At 33.0% G+C, this 16,576-nt stretch overlaps 2 protein-coding genes across 2 annotated transcripts; one reads left to right on the top strand and one right to left on the bottom strand.

Moving 5' to 3' along the window:
* Positions 1-446: 446 nt before the first annotated feature.
* LOC111303191 (DNA-directed RNA polymerases II and IV subunit 5A) lies at positions 447-3,400 on the bottom strand. The gene is made up of 5 exons (XM_022899283.2): positions 3,254-3,400; positions 2,870-3,079; positions 2,534-2,713; positions 1,655-1,768; positions 447-801 (listed from the first exon to the last, which is right to left on the bottom strand). Exons 2-5 carry the CDS (start codon positions 3,068-3,070, stop codon positions 676-678), a joined length of 621 nt encoding a protein of 206 aa, XP_022755018.1. The 5' UTR covers positions 3,071-3,079; positions 3,254-3,400; the 3' UTR covers positions 447-675.
* A 557-nt stretch (positions 3,401-3,957) lies between these two features.
* On the top strand, positions 3,958-7,004 carry LOC111303188 (S-adenosyl-L-methionine-dependent methyltransferases superfamily protein). The gene is given in 10 exon segments (XM_089742141.1): positions 3,958-4,159; positions 4,281-4,337; positions 4,437-4,534; positions 4,693-4,762; positions 4,969-5,017; positions 5,544-5,632; positions 5,731-5,778; positions 6,258-6,317; positions 6,589-6,681; positions 6,683-7,004. Coding segments are annotated over 10 exon segments (660 nt in total). The 5' UTR covers positions 3,958-4,099; the 3' UTR covers positions 6,719-7,004.
* The last annotated feature ends 9,572 nt before the right edge of the window (positions 7,005-16,576 follow it).

The following is a 16,576-nucleotide window of genomic DNA, read 5'->3' as shown; positions in this document are numbered from 1 at the left end:
TTTCTTCTCCACCTCGACTACGCCTTAGAAATTGCTGAAAAAGGGGGAAGCTCCAATTCCATATCTTATCAACTATAACATCTTGAATCAACTGAATCTGTTATCAGGTGGCAAATGGTATAAAAATATCGGTTGTTGTTCGTTTGTGAGACAAAAAGTACTCCATCTATTGCATTAGACAAGCCACTTTCAAGAACAGAGCCGTGAACCAAGCACAAAAGTCAACTATTCCTTCGTTTTTGACCGACCTACAAGCTTGAAGAACCCATTTGACGATTGCTAATAGGTTGAAATAACGAAATACTTTCATGTCACCCAAAAATAAAAACAATTTTTGTAAGGAATTTCAGACATTTCCGAAGTGATATCATCATTTGGTTTTGGTGGAAACAAGAACAGAATACACAGGAATTTGTTTAGTTTTTGGGCCAGTAAATACACCGGAATTGGAACGCAGAAATAACTAAGAGAGATGCATTAATATTACAACTGATGATATTGAACAAAACCCAGAACTGCATTCAAACTAGCACCATAGTTGTCTTCATGCCCTAACTACAAAATCCATTAGGTTTTGAGACCACTGGGCAATTTGATAGTAGTTGTGCTTGAGGTTTAAATGCTGCTATCAGTTCTAAATAAAGTAGGAAAAATGCTGTTTAACCAGAAACATGCTCAAACAACATATCGATAGGTGACATAACGACCAGCAGTCTCGCTAGGCCGAATTATCTTCACCACTTGTCCACGCTTCAGCCCAAAGTATCTTGCGATTGGATCGCTTACCTGGATACGAGGCAGCTGCATTCAATCCATTCCAAAAACATAATGATCAGAAAATGATGGGATTTTTAAAAGAGATGAAAAGGAATGCATGCACAAAAATGACACCCCAAGCTTGCATAAGAACAATGGCTGTCTTTTTCACACAGTGATGTATTTTCATTTTCCTTTCTTCATTAAGCAAAATGCACCACCACAACACGTGTACATTATAAACACAAAAGGTAGCCTTAAAACGGCAACTGCTATGAATCAATATCTAAAGAATTACATTGTCCATACACAGACTTCATGTATCTTGAAATTATCAAGAGACTATTGAATTAACTAGCCTAATGTAGTGCTGTCATTAAAACAATTTAGTCCTAGAAATGTGGCATTGCATCCAGGTAAACCAAAGCAGAAAGCATGTCAATGATCTCAATTGACAAAACCCCCCACACACATATCATTAACATGCACAAGCATGCTCAGAGCTTTTCCGAATTTGCCAAGGTCACTGGTTTAATTTCACTAAGCTCCAGTCATTTACCACAGAAAGCTTCAACGGAAACCCAGCCTTATATCAGTTGGGTGGCCAAGTATATCAGATATTGAGCCCTTGGCCACCCAACTGATATACAAGCAAACAAATCATGCATTCCTACGAGGGTAGCTCATGTTCCAAGTTGAAGTTGCCATGATTCTACTAAACAAGATTCATGTAACTGTGGTTCTATACATAATTAACCAATCAGCTCATAGAACATATTATATAAAGTATAACCCTGTAAAACAACTAATATCAAATAGTTCAACAATGATTTGTGCGAATCACTTTACTATACTTTAATCTACCAATATATAGTAATTAAGGTTACTAAAAACTGACCTGTGTTTCCTTTACAGTATATCTTTGCAGCAAAGTCTTTTTCTCCTCATTAGTAAGCACCTGATGCTCAGGAACAAGAGAATGTTCTTTTACATTGACGAGGAGCTCCGCTTCCTGAACCAACAAAGTTCAAAATAAGAATCATAAGAAGAGATATAAAAATGCATGTATTCTATTTACAGAAGTATATTTCAAGAACAGGAAGGTGTGAATCTTCACATGTATTTGAATTGATTTTGTACCAGAAATAAGACACATTAACAGCTGCACTTACGATACCTCATAACCACTTCATAAAAGCGACATCTTAGAGGCCAACCAAGGCCTAATTGCTATTTTGTTTGACTACCATTCAATCATCCATGTATAAAAATTAGACAGTTCAAGATACTAAATATAAAAATAGACAGCTTGAATTAAAAAAAAAAAATCAAACTATTACATTTAAGTCTTAATTGCATCTAATGAAATAAAGTCCTCAAATAAATAAAAAAAAATGTAGAAAAAGTCAATTAAAAAAAAAAGAAAACAACCTATAAAAACAATGCTTGAGTATCACATTTCTATAATAGGACTAAAATATATACTGATGTTAGACCAAATTTTCCAAGAAAATGGTATTCATCAGATGATCCTAGCCATTCAGTCAATCTATCACACCAACCAGTAGTAAAGTGTTTGTCTATCACATTCATAAGCTCAAGAATTTCATTTAATTAGAAAAATCATTGGCCGCAAAGCTTCCAATCATAGAAGAATATACACAAAGCATCCCATTGGGAGAGATTGGTTAGTTCAAGTCCTTCGTTAGGAATACTATCAGTAAGCATGATGATGACTTAAATAGGACCTGAATACCATAAAAACAAGAAATTTGACCTGGAAAACCTCCAAGTGGAATTTTGTAGAAATTTCATTAATACAAGTCCGAGCAAAGGGAGTCAAATTCTGTTGCACAACCAGTATAGCCCTGAAAACATTCTCCGATTTCATGCGATTGGTATAAGTTTTCATTGTCTTGACACCAACCTTGGCTTCCTCAGGAAAGAAAACATAGATCTAGTACACAAAAAAATAAAAAACCATAAATTAATATGGCGAAAAATGTAGATCAAAATACGTATGCAACAACAAGCTTTCAAACGCTTAACAATCCATATTTCCATACATTCAAAAACAATTGAGAAATGACTTGAACTAATTATTGGGGGATACCTGATCAGAGTTATCATTTCGTTTGGTTTTATTGATAACAAGATCCTCTCTTTTCATGTTTTCACCGTATTTAGAAATAAATTGTTCTTTGGACATGTTAATCTCGAAGTCTCCGACGAAATAACCCCTGTCTTTCAGCATCTGCAATACCGTCTTTCGGATTCGAAACAACCTCTTGATTTCATCATCCGATAGAACCATTTTTAACTCCTAATAGTTGATTTCGATTATTATTAGTAATAAAACAAGAGTGAAATTAAAGCAATAATAATAAAATAAATGTGTTTAATCGAAGTTGAGTGAGAACAAAACGTAACCCTAATATTTAAAAGTGCATGTGAAAGAGAAAATAGAAGAAAATTGTCTTCGAAATAAACGAATTACCTGCGAGAGAGAGCAAGAAGAATAAAAGCAGAAACCCTAGGAAAATTTCCTCTTTGCGTTTCCTCTATCTTTTTGTTTGTTTAAAAGGGCGGCTAAGGGGAGCCGAGGCTTCATTTTTTCTGAACCATTGGCTAGCGCGAGTGATGTATTTTTTATTAATTAATTTGATTAAATGTATAATTTTTTAAAATGTATTATAAATTAAAATAATTTTTAAAAAACATTTTTTAAGTCTTAATATTTTATTTTAATTTAATTAAAATTTTAATTAAATAAAATTTAATTACGTAGTCAAATTGAATAAATTAATCTAGAGTCAATTAAATTTTTACAAAAATTTGAGAAAAAATTTATTTTATTTAATTTTTGTTATTACTAATTATATTATATGATAAAATTTTATTAATTTTATTAATTTTATTAATTTTATATGAAATTTTATCTTTATTGATAAAAAATTAATGATGTTAATTTTTTTATTTAAATAAAAATTTAATTGTATATAAATAAATATTAAAAATTTAAAAATATAAAAATGTAAAAATTTAAAAATTTAAATAATTTTTAATTATAATTTAAAGCTTTTAAATAAAATAAAAAAATCAAAAGCTAAATTCACTTGCATCACCAAAAGGAAAGAACAAAGACAACACCATTGTGAACTTTTTGTATTGAAAAATAAAAAAAAAATTCCTGGAAAACCTAGTATTGTAATTTCCTAACCAGGAATTCCAGTATATCCCGCACTTAGGGCTTATTAAAGAAAGAAAAAGAAGCAGAAATAGGATCTTCTATTCTTTTTGCCTGTGCATTTGTTAAAAGGATTCCAAAAAAAAAAAAAAAAAGATGAAGCTGAAGCAACTGGAATGTCTGTTAGGTCATCTTCAACAATTCTCAAACCCAAAGGTCTTCCTCTTCTGTCTGTTTCACTCCCTTAACCCCCCAAAAAGTAAAAACCCAGAGTTTGTTTATATTGTATTAATTATTGAATCAGTTTCTGGTGGAATATCTATTTTTTTTAGTGCAGGTGGAGCTGGAACAGTACCCAACTGGACCTCATATTGCTTCTCGCTTGCTGTACACCGTATCTAGATTAAATTTTTTTTTAAAACAAAAAAATGCTTCTTTCATTTTCCATGCTAATGAGCTTTTCTTAATTGTTTCTTGTTTTTAATTTTTTTAGGCTGAGAATTCATTTGATGATATTAGCAACAAGGTTGTGGCAGATTTTGGTTGTGGGTGTGGCACTTTAGGTGCTGCTGCTGCTCTCTTGGGTGCTGAGTAAGTTCACCCTTTTGTCCCTCTCTTCTCTTTCTCATTGTTTCTTCTCCTTTCTTTATAGATTCCTTAACTTGAACTGATTTTGAAAAGAAAAGAAAAATTTATATTTGCTTCCATATCTTTTGTTTTCGATGTGGGCGTTTTGTTGCTTGGAATAGGCAGGTTATTGGCATTGATATCGATTCTCAATCACTTGGAATAGCGTCAATGAACGCTGAGAATCTTGAGGTGATCTCTTCTTTATTGATTTTTACATGTAGTAAGGTCTACAGCTTTTTGTGGCCTGAGTGACATAATTCTGACATCTTTTTTCTCTTTATCTGTCTATCTATGAGATTCACTTTTAATGTCTGCTAGTTAATTTCAATATTTGCTTAGTAATTTACACATTTCGTGATGCCTTCCTTGCGTTTCTTTCTTAATTGAACCTGCAGTTGGACATAGATTTTGTTCAGTGTGACATCAGTAATCTAGGATGGAGAGGTAACAGTTTCTTCCCCTCCCTTTTCCTCTCTATCCCTGTGTGCCTACAGAGAACTTGGAGCATAAGCATTATAATTGATTTTTTTCTCCTAAAAAATTACAGTCATTATGATATGGAAAAGTTATTCATTTTAAGAGATGTAATCAAAGGTTAGTTTCCTAGAAATGGTGAATCTCTCGCACATAGTGGAATTTTTTGTGTAATTAAATATACAGGAAGTATATAGCTAGTCATTTTCATGCTTAGAATTGATAGGGTCATGGCTGACTGGCTTTAAATTGTTCAACTTGTTTCATCTGTGACTTCAATGTATTCATATGGGAGATGCACTAGCATTGAATGTATCTGTTACTTTCTGGTCACTATATGAGGTATGGTTGTATGCTGAATTAATCAAGCGAAAATGTAGGAAAAATTTAAGTTTAAAACAATATGTACGTTAAAATGGAATGCTCTACTGCCTGTTTCTTAATCTTAAGTTATTGTGATTTGTATTGTCATCTTATGGTCTCAGTCCGTTTTCAGGTCAAATTGTTGATACTGTTGTGATGAATCCACCATTTGGAACTCGAAAGAAGGGTGCTGACATCGATTTTCTATTTGTAGCATTGAAGGTAAAACTAGTGATAGAGTCAAGACTCAAGATGTTTGATCCATCTTTGTCAGCTTATTTGATCTAATAGGCATATTCTCCGTATATTGTATGTGCCAGGTAGCTTCTGAAGCAGTTTATTCCTTGCATAAGACCTCAACAAGAGATGTAAGTAATGTTACTTGCTCTGCCCTTGATTTATTTTGTGTAAATGGTAAATTTTAAGCTAAAATATAGCTAATTAACTATTCATTGACTAGCAACCTTCTCCAGTATTTCACATATTAGTTAGCCTAGGTTTTTCATGTGTTTGATAGTAGTCAATAGTTCCCTCCCATCCTAAAATGTCAGAAACAATTACCTTATTGTGGAGAAAGTAATTGTTTGGTCTTAATTACCTTTGTAGGATTATTGATTATGTACTTATGTTTATACCATCAAAACTATCCTTTTTTTTTTATTTTTGTTCCTGTGAATTTGCTTGCTAATTAGCAACATTTTTTCATCTTTTGTTCTCAATGTAATTTCTCATTCATTTGTCTCATGTTGTCTGTTTCTTCCATGCAAAGACATCAGTTGCCTGTGCTGCTTGCATAAGGATTTTACTGTGACTAAGAATTGAGATCATTTTCTTTTCTTTGCTATAGCATGTCAAAAGGGCGGCCTTAAGGGACTTAAATGCTAGCAGTGCTGAGGTCTTGTGTGAGGTGGGTAAAACAAGCTTCACAATCTGATGACATTTTTTTCATGAACCATAAAATGTTGTCATTATGAACAAGCCTTCACAGAAGAAATTATTTAGATGGCTTGCTGGGTACAAGCTGCAAGCATGGTCTGGGTTGAGCATATGTTCTTCTGCTTTTTTCGCTTTCATTGCACTGGCAAATTGCTTTTATTCTATTTTTCTTTAAAATATTTGCCTTCTTACACTTATTTGTCTTTTCTTATTCTCATGCTACTTCCCCATTTTATGTTCAGCTCCGTTTTGATGTTCCTCAACTATACAAGTTTCACAAGAAAAAGGAGGTGGATATAGCTGTGGACCTATGGCGATTTGTACCCAAAAGGAGTCGGGGAGAGAACAGTTAACTGCCTAAGTGCAATTTGAGACCATGTTTGAAGTATATTTTTCATTACACAAATATAATCATCCTTTTCTAACTGCAGTTAATGTTGGAGTACGATGTCCGCTTGATTAGGTGAAACAGATTCTGGAATGTGACTTCATGTAATAGTTGATGAGAATGTACTATGGCACTTATTTATTTCTGCTGTCTTAATTTGAGACACTTCCTAGTCCCCTCTATATTAGAAAAACTAGCACAAAGCTGGGTTTTCGATGATGTAACAATCATATAGATTCTCAAAATCATACTCACTTATCCTAAACATTAGTCAAATCCTTGTGGATATGCCGGGGCAATTTTTGATACTTGGTTGCCCCATGTCATTGAGAATTTGTTTAGATTTTTCTCGGGCTTTAACGCCTACATGGTGTTAAGTGGTCATTATCCTTTTTTCTGTAAGTGTATATATAATGACAAATGGTCATTACCTTATTCTTGCAATGTGCAACTAAAGTTTAAGTCTTGACTTGTGACAATAGCATTAGTTTCCCCGCAATGTGCGATTAGAGTTTGAGTCTCGACCTTTGATAATAGCATCAGTTAGAGTTTGAGTCTTGGTGTCATGAGTCAATTTTGTATAGGGCCATGATCGGGCATATAATATCATGAGCCACCTTTGTATAGGATCATGATCGAGTAAAGGTGTCAAGGGGTGGGTAGATTTCATGTACTATAAAAAATTACCCTTATTTCAAATATTGTAATGGTTTTTGATAGCGTAACTATAAAATCTTTTAAGTTTTTTAGAAAGGGTGAGTAGTTGGCGTGTTGTTGGGTTGTCTTACTGGTAAAGGTACGTGCTAGACCATCCATCTAGGGTTGTTCCTCTGGTCTCAAAGATGGTAAGAAGATCGGATGTTCCTTTTGTACTTGTACTATTCTTGATATTAATAAAATATTTTTTTCTTTCGAAAACATTGGGGGTGGCCTTGGTGTGCTTCTATTATGTTTCGATATATCGTTTTGCATTCTTGAGTTTAATTTGTGGGTTGTTGATTGCCTATTTAAATATCGAGCTATCATTTGTTGACTTGTATGGAAGCGTTCATCTAAATGTTGCACGATTTATTGCTTCATTAAGAGAAAGTTTAGTTCATGACATGTGATATTATAGCACAGTTAAAAAGTGCTAGAGAATTAACAAATGGTTACGAGTGGTGGATTTGATGATCGATAGAGGATTGGGGAGCTTGAGGTCGTAGTGGCTATCTTAAAAGCTTATATGGTAATCCATGATCGACTGAAGGAGATAGAGATTGTCCAGCAGAAGCTATTCGATATAGTACATAGCTTGGGTGATGAAACAAAAGATGCCATGAACATCCTCCAAAGAGAGTTTGAGGAATTTAGGATCCAAGTGAGTGTGTTCCAAATGGGGGTGGTAAGATTGAGTTATAGCTCAATGGATAAAGGAAAAAGGGCTAAGGTGTTGGAACCTTGACGTTATAAGGGGTAAGAGATATGAAAGAGCTTGAGAATTTTTTGTTTAATATAGAAAAATACTTTCAAGCTATGCATATAGAATCAGTGGAGGATAAAGTTACAATGGCTTCAATGTACCTTGTTGAGTATGTTAAGCTTTGGTGGTGTTCAAAATTTGTGAATGATGAATGGCTTATTAAAACTTAGATGGATATCAAGTAAGAGTTGAAAAGTCAATTTTTTTTTTGAGAATGTGAAGTACATGGTTAGAAGGAAGCTTTAAGAATTGGTGCAAACGAAATGGTACGGGAGTTTGTAAAGAGTTTTTTTACCCTGATGTTGGATATTAAAGAGATGTATAAAAAAGACAAGATGTTTTATATTTTTGAAGGCTTCAAACATTGGGCTAGGAAGGAACGACAAAAAGAAAAAGTGCAAGATGTAGCCACTACCATGGCTATTGTTGAACGTCTTAATGACTATAACGATGGCTCTTCGAAGTGAAAGAACTCTTTATCAAGTGGCAGTAACTCTTAACTTTGGGAATAAGAAAAATATAGGTAAAACGGATCGACTTTTGAGTGGGGAATCAAATAAAAAAGTTTTTGCTTGAGATAATACCCAACTTAAGAGAAACAATGCATCGAATTTCAAGCCGAAGCAACCGTTAGCTTGCTTTCTATGTTAGGGGTGGCATTAGGTGGTCGAATGCCCACATAGAGGTGCTCTTAATGCCTTGAGAGTTTTTTCTCAAGAATATTCTAAAACACCTGAAACTGTCGAGGAAGTGAAGGATAAGCCAGTAAGGATAGGTTCAACACAAATTTTTAGTGCTTTCTATACCCAACTAAACATGATAAAAAAAACTTGAGAGGTTTGATGTATGTAAACCTAATGCTCAATGATAAAACCACAAAGCTTATGGTAGATACAGGTGCAATTGATACCTTTATTACACCAGAAGAAGCAAAAAGGTGTAGTCTCAAGGTTAATAAGGACTATGGGCAGATGAAAGTGGTTAACTCACTAGCTTTTATGATCAGTGAAAGCTCTAAGAGTGTGATGATCAAGTTGAGGCCATGGAAAGGAAATGTATACTTCATGGTTCCCCTATGAATGACTTTGATGTTGTTTTCGGATTGAATTTTATGATGTTGGCTCAGGTTATTCCAATTTCTGCTGCTAGTTGTTTATTGCTTTTGGGGGACATTTGTATGTTGTGTTGGCCATGAGCCTTTCTAAAAGTAGGAAGAAAATGATTTTAGCATTGCAATTGAAGAAAAAGGTAAAAAGAATGGTGCATATGTAGCCATGTCGATTTTTAAAGAGGGGATTGAGTTGGAACCAATACCCGATGGGATGTAAAAAGTATTTAAGGTGTTTAAGAATATGACGCTAGAGTAATTGCCTAAGGTTTTATCTTTTCGTAGATCGATAGACCATGAGCTTAAGCTTCTTTTGAGAGTTAAGTCTCTAGCTAAAGGCCAATATTGCATAGTTTCACTAGAGTTGGTAGAACTAAGAAAATAGTTAGATGAAACTACAAAAGTAGTTAGATGGAACTAAGAAAGTAGTTAAATGAGCACTTGCAAGTCGGATTCATTAGGCCATTAAAAGTATCATTTGGGACACTAGTGTTATTTCAAAGAAATCATGTAGGAGTTTGCGGCTATGTGTAGATTACAAGGTATTAAACAAAGTTACCTTGAGGAACAAGTATCTTATTTCTTTTATTACAGATTTGTTTGATCAACTAAGTCAGGCCCAATACTTCTCTAAATTGGATTTGAGATATGCTATCATCAGGTTAGAATTGCTGAAGGATATAAGCGAAAAACTAATTATGTAATGTGGTATGAAGCATTTGAATTTTTTGTTATCCCTTTTGGATTGACTAATACCCTTATCACGTTTTATATCTTGATGAACCAAGTGTTTCATGACTATCTTGATAAGTTCGTGGTCATCTACCTAGATGATATAGTGCTCATAGTTTCACTTGCACCTTGCGTCTTGTGCTTCAAAGACTAAAGGATAATAAGTTGTATGTAAAAAAGGAAAAATGTGTTTTTGTCCAAACACATTCATTTCTTAGGTTATATTGTTGAATAGGGTCACATTCGAATGGACATGAAAAAGGTTAAGGTCGTTAAAGAATGAGCAATGCCAATGAATGTTAGTGAACTTCGATTGCTTTTAGGATTGGCTAACTATTATAGAAAATTTGTGATTAAGCACTCGTAAAATAACGGCTTTACTAAATTATTGAAAAAATGACATAAATGTGTTTGTCTAACGAATGTCAAAAAGCTTTTGAAGGCTTAAATGATGCTATGATGAAAAATCTTGTATTAGTTCTACCCAACATTGAGACGTCTTTTGAAATTCAAATGGATGTATCCGATTTCGCTATTGGAGTAGTGCTTTTGCAAGAATGGCACCATATAGCATTTGAAAGTCAAAAGTTGAACGAGGGTAAAAGGAGATATATGGCTCAAGAAAAGAGCTTTTAATAGTAATCCATTGTTTAAAGCCATAATGGCATTACTTGTTGGGTTCCCACTTTGTTGTCAAGACTAATAATGCTGTAGTTAGTCATTTTCTCACCTAATTGAGGCTCACGGCTAAGCAAGCTCTATGGCAAAAGTTATTAGCTAAATTTGGTTTTTGTTTTAAACACAATGTTGGAAGAACCAACCAAGTAGTTGATGCACTAAGTAGACGAGTAGAATTGGCAGCCCTTAGGAGAATCGCTCTGATGCCAACTAGTAAAGTTACAATAGATATCCATAAACTAATTGAAGATAATTTGAAAAAAGATCCACAGGTTAGTGTCATTTTGAAGTTAGTAGAAGAAAGAAAGTCCAAGTGCTTTTGGTTATAAAATGGGGCCTTGTTGACTAAGGGTCCATGGTTGTTTGTGTTGAAAGTAGAAGGCTTGAAATAGATGCTAATGCGGGAATGCCATGACATTCTGTAGGCAGGTCACTCTGGTTGGCAACGTATTTTGGATTTACTAAGATAAGGCTATTATTGACTACATATGTGGCAAAATGTGATGGATTATATGAATATTTGTCTCATTTGTTAATAGGATAAAGTTGAGAAGAAGAAACCATCAAGCATGTTCGAATCGTTACTTGTACTTATGAGATCTTAGGAAAGCATTTCTTTAGAGTTCATATCAGGCCTCCCTAGGGTTAGGGATTGTAGGTCTATTTTGCTTGTGATTGATCATTTTTCGAAGTATTCCACATTCATTCCAGCCCAAAAGTATTACACAGTGAAAGATACGGCTTGCCTAATGTTTAAATATGTAATTAAGCACTAGGGCATTCCATAAAACATTGTCAGTGATAGAGATCCAAGATTCACTGGTTCATTCGGGAGAGAATTTTTTAAGATTTTGGCATCTCAGGTTAATATCTCTTCAAGTTACCATCCACAGATTAATGGTTAGATTGAACGGTTTAATAGGTTATTAGAGGAGTACTTGAGACATTTTGTTTAAGCTAATAAGAAAAATCGGCTTGCATTGTTGGATGTAGCTCAGTTTTGTTTTAATTCCTATAAGTGTTCTTTCACAAACAAAAGCCCTTTTGAAGTGTTTATAGGGCAACAACCAAGGTTATCCCATACATTCGTGGAGCCATATCTAGAGAAAAATTCACGAGCCTTTAACCTTAGCAAAGAATGGAGACAAAAGATAGAAATAACCTAAGCATATTTAGAAAAAGCATTAAAGCTCATGAAAAAATGGGTAGATAAGGATCGAAGGCCACAACAGTTCAAAGTGGGTGACCATGTGCTTGTTAGATTGGTGCATGAACAAATCAGGTTCTTATAGAAGCGGTTTTATAGGTTAGTGTGTAAGTATGAGGGTCTAGTGACAATCCTTGCTAAAGTGGGGAATGCCTCTTACAAATCAACCTCTAAAAATAGATAAAAATGCATCAAGAGTTTCGTGTGAGCAACTTGAAATCTTATCATGCAGACGTCACAGGTGCAAGTTATAGTGAAACAACCAAAGCTGCCTTTACCATGAAGCCACCAGAAGAAACTAGTTGCAAGAGAGACCATAAGCTTTGAGTGTTTAAGCAGAAGATTAAAGAATTTATAGCCAACAAGTCGACGAGGACATCAACAAATTAAGTGGAAATGGATGTCATGAACCAAACTTGTATAAGGCCATGATTGGGCATAGAGTGTCATAAGCCACCCTTGTATAGGGTCATGATTAGGTAGAGGGGCCAAGTTGGAAGGTATATCTCGTGTGCTAAGAAAAATATTTCTATTTCAAACATTGTAATGAGACTTGGTAGCATAGTTATAAAATCTCTTAAGCTTTTTAAAAGGAATGAGCAATCAATGTATTGTTGGATTGCTTTACTGATTAAAGTACATGTTAGACCACCCATTTACAACTATCCCTTTGGCCTTGACAATAGTGGGAAAACTCAATGCTCCTTTTATAGTTATATTATTCTTGATATTAATAAAACATTTCTTTTCTTTCGGGAATATCAGGGGTAATTTTGATGTGTTTCCATTATGTTTTGATATATTGTTTTACGTTTTTGAAATTAACTTATGATTTGTTGATTGCCTATTCAGATATCGAATTATTGTTATCTGACTTGTGTGGAAGCATTTGTCCAAATGCTGCACAATCTATTGTTTCGTTGAAAGAAGTTTAACCCGAAACATTCATCTAAATATTGTATGATTTATTACTTTATCAAGAGAAAATTTAATCCAAAACATTCATTTGAATATTATACGATTTATTACTTAATCGAAAAAAAGTTTAACCTGTGGCACTTTACCTGTGATAATAGTGTCAGCCTCCCCTAATGTGCAGCCAAAGTTTAACTCTCAGCCCGAGACAATATTATCGATCATCAGTTCTCTGATGCAGCCTGTTATGACATATAGATTCGAAAATCTATAGCTAGATTTAACAAATGAATGGAGTCGCCACCAATCTTTTATTAGGTGTGATTGGTCACCTAAGGAATTCCTAAGCTTGACTAAGGGTCCCTAAAAGAATAAGTTCAGGTTTACGAACCAGAATAGGGTTCGGGAGTTCAGTTACATGTGAAAAAGGTTATAGCACTCCCACATGCACATCCAAAGGATGGTACCATATTATTTCAAATTTATCCAAAGGTTTAGAATCTAATGGCTTCAAATTTTATGTTAAATATTGGAAACAATTTTTAAGATTCTCCATCAATCTGGTAGTACTCTAAAAATTTTTTTCTTCACCTTAAGAGTATTCAAGAATCCCATTTAATTTTTTGAAGAGGCTCCATCGTCAGAAAAAGATTTATTTATTATTTTTTATTATTACCATTTTTGTTAAAAATAAATCTAATTATTTCACTATTTGGGCCAAATTAGAAATATTTTCTCTTTTAAATTTCTAAAATTTCCACCATTTGGGTCTATTTAGAAAATTTCTTTTTCTCTTTTTTTTTTCCTTAGAAAGAAAATAATATGACAATTATTTTTATTGAAATTTCATCTAAATTATTTTACCATTTGGGTCAAATTTAGAGAAAATTTCTTACCTAGAGATTTCTTAAAGATTTACCATTTGAAATTTCTAAGAATTTCATCTTTAGATAATTATCAAATATTTTCAATCTAAATTTTTATTTGGAAAAGAATACAATTACTTGTATTAAAATTTCATCTAAATCATTCCACCATTTGGGCCAAATTTAGAGAAAATTTCTCACCTAGAGATTTCTTAGAAATTTACCTTTTGAAATTTTTAAGACTCTCATCATTGGATAATTTGTATTTAATTCCAAAATTTTTTATATTTTTATGTTTTTAATTTTTCCTTTTTGGTTTGAAAATAAATATTAATTATTATTATTGAAATTTTATCTATATTATTTCACAATTTGGGACAAATTTTATAAAAATTTATCATTTGAAATTTTTATAAATTTCATCATTGGATAATTAATATTTATTTCAAAATTTTTATTTTTTTTATTTTATCATGTAAAAAATACTCCTAAAATAAATAAACACATAAATAAAAAAATAATTAAAAAAACAAATAAAAAATACCAAAAAATGGAAACGGCTAGGCTTACGATTAAGATCGGCTCGACTTGAGACAGAAAAAGCTACTCGAAGGCGCGGCTTGAAGAATGTGGCGTGGCTCGGCTCAGCTCGGTTAGAATGGTTGATTGAAACTTGGGTCAGTCGAATAGGTTGCGATCGGGTCAGGTTGACTCAGACAAAAACGCGCGAATCTTAGGTATATACTAACGCTAAAACTGTGTCATTTTGTCCTGATATAAAAGCATAAGTCCTATCCTTTTCTTCAAACTTCTCCTTCTACCTCTTTCTCTTCTCTCTTTTTTTTCCCCTCTCTCTAGATGATTCCAGATTCGGTTGAATTCCTACCAAAATCTGGAAAAAATCGTCGAAAACTTCAAATTTGGCCGAAAAACTCATCGAAAAATTTAAACTTCGTCGAAAAATTTTGTCGGATTCTGAAAAATTTTCAAAAATTTTCCAAAAAAAGTACTCCAAAAATTCGAAAAAACCTTCTAAAAATCCTATATTGCCTTTAAATATTTTTTGCTTCTGTTTCATCCTTTTGTTTTTTTTTTCTCTCTGATTCCTGTGTATATGGGAGTATCTATTTATAGGGTTATAATCTAAAGAACCCGAACATAATTTTACTCATTTTTAATTTCAATTTTAGTCTTTAAATCCAATTTAAACACCTCACTTACAGTCTTGTACTAACTCAACTTGTCAGGTTTTTTTTCATATTATTTATTTAATCAACAGACCAAATTAAGTAGAATCCCAGATAGATTGAGGTGTCTACAACTACCTCTCTTTGTATATTTTTTATGAAACAAAAATTGTGTAAAGATGTAGAGACCCTGCTCACGATCATCCCAACAAATTCATGCCCTTTTTTTTTTTTTGAAAAAGAAAGTAAACAAAACTCCTTTAAACAAAAACAACAAAACTTTGAAAAATAAAATGGCTCCCCTAAATAGAGGCAACAGAACTTTAGAAAATACATGGCTTCTCTGAATAGAGGTAATGAATTTTGGAGAAATAAATGACTCATCTGAATAGAGGCAACAAACTTTGGGGAAATAAATTGTTCCTCTGAATAGAGGCAACGAACTTTTAAAAATCAAATGACTCATCTGAATAGAGGCAACAGAACTTTGAAAAATAAATGGCTTCTCTAATCAGAGGCTCAACGACTTTGAAAAATAAATGGCTCCTCTAATCAGAGGCTCAACGACTTTGGAAAATAAATAAATTCTTTAAGCAGAAGCACCATGACTTCAAAAATAAATGCTCCTTTAAACAGAGGCACCACAACTTTGAAAAGTAAATTGCTTCTCTAAATAGAGGCAACCATGACTTTGAAAAATAAATTACTCATTTAAACAGAGGCACTACGACTTTAAAAAAAAATTACTTCTCTAAACATAGGCAACAAAACTTTGAAAAAAAATACATTGCTCCTTAACAATCATGTCTAAAAGAGTTATAGATCGTGACTGAAGGAATTTTGTAATGGGAACTCAAGGATTCACAATTTGAGTTCAACATTCAGAGGTTAAGATTCGCAAGAATCTTTCAACTTCATAAGAATTTACTGAAATTTGATTCTCAAAATTTCAGTTTCATTCAAATTTGTAATATATCGAGATTTGCATTTGCAACTTGCAAGACTTGCATCCAACATTTAAAGATCCTTATTTGAATTTTGGAGATTCACATTCAAAAGTTCAAGGCTTTTTAAAGTTCTCATTTGACAAACTTGGAATTCATATCCAAAAATCTAAAGCTTTTCATTTGAATTTTGGAGATTCACATCCAAAAATTCAAAGCTTTTCATTTGAGTTCAAAAGCTCACATGCAATAAAACTTAGTTTTGAAGCTTTGTATTTTGGAGATTCACATCCAAAAGTTCAAAACTTTTCATTTATTCAAAGATTCACATTCGATGAACTTTAAGGTTTCACTCCTCAAAGATTCTCATTTTGAAACTCAAAGATTCTCATTTGAGTTTTAAAATATTCTCATCAAAATATTCACAATTTGTTTTTCAAGTGGCTCAAAAATTTGCATGAATGAATGTTATGAACAAAAATGCAAATGCCTTCTTAATGATGCAAATGCAATAACCTAGATTCTCATAATGCCATGCATGTCCAAACAAAGTTTAATTCATCAAATTATGTGTATGTACTATTCAATCAATGATGCCAACATGATACATATAATGCGGATATTAATAATGTCATGAAATGCTAAATAATTATGGTAATATGGCTCTCAAAACTCCACTATTTTGCATTTTTCCTTGTTCAGTTTCTTAATACTTTGGGACAAGTTTCATCAATCGATCATCA

This window comes from Durio zibethinus, chromosome 13, assembly GCF_047325235.1.
Source record: "Durio zibethinus cultivar Kanyao isolate XHJ-2024 chromosome 13, ASM4732523v1, whole genome shotgun sequence".
Classification (NCBI taxonomy): Eukaryota; Viridiplantae; Streptophyta; class Magnoliopsida; order Malvales; family Malvaceae; genus Durio; species Durio zibethinus.
This window is presented reverse-complemented; position numbering and strand designations above follow the sequence as displayed.

What these genes read in the sequence shown, in the direction of transcription:
- LOC111303191 (XM_022899283.2), bottom strand. Translation starts at nt 3,070, where the DNA reads ATGGTTCTATCGGATGATGAAATCAAGAGGTTGTTTCGAATCCGAAAG. An exon ending in GAAATGATAACTCTGATCAG is followed by an intron (nt 2,714 to 2,869) that starts GTATCCCCCAAT and finishes TTTGTGTACTAG; the next exon opens with ATCTATGTTTTCTTTCCTGA. An exon ending in ATACTGTAAAGGAAACACAG is followed by an intron (nt 802 to 1,654) that starts GTCAGTTTTTAG and finishes GATTGAATGCAG; the next exon opens with CTGCCTCGTATCCAGGTAAG.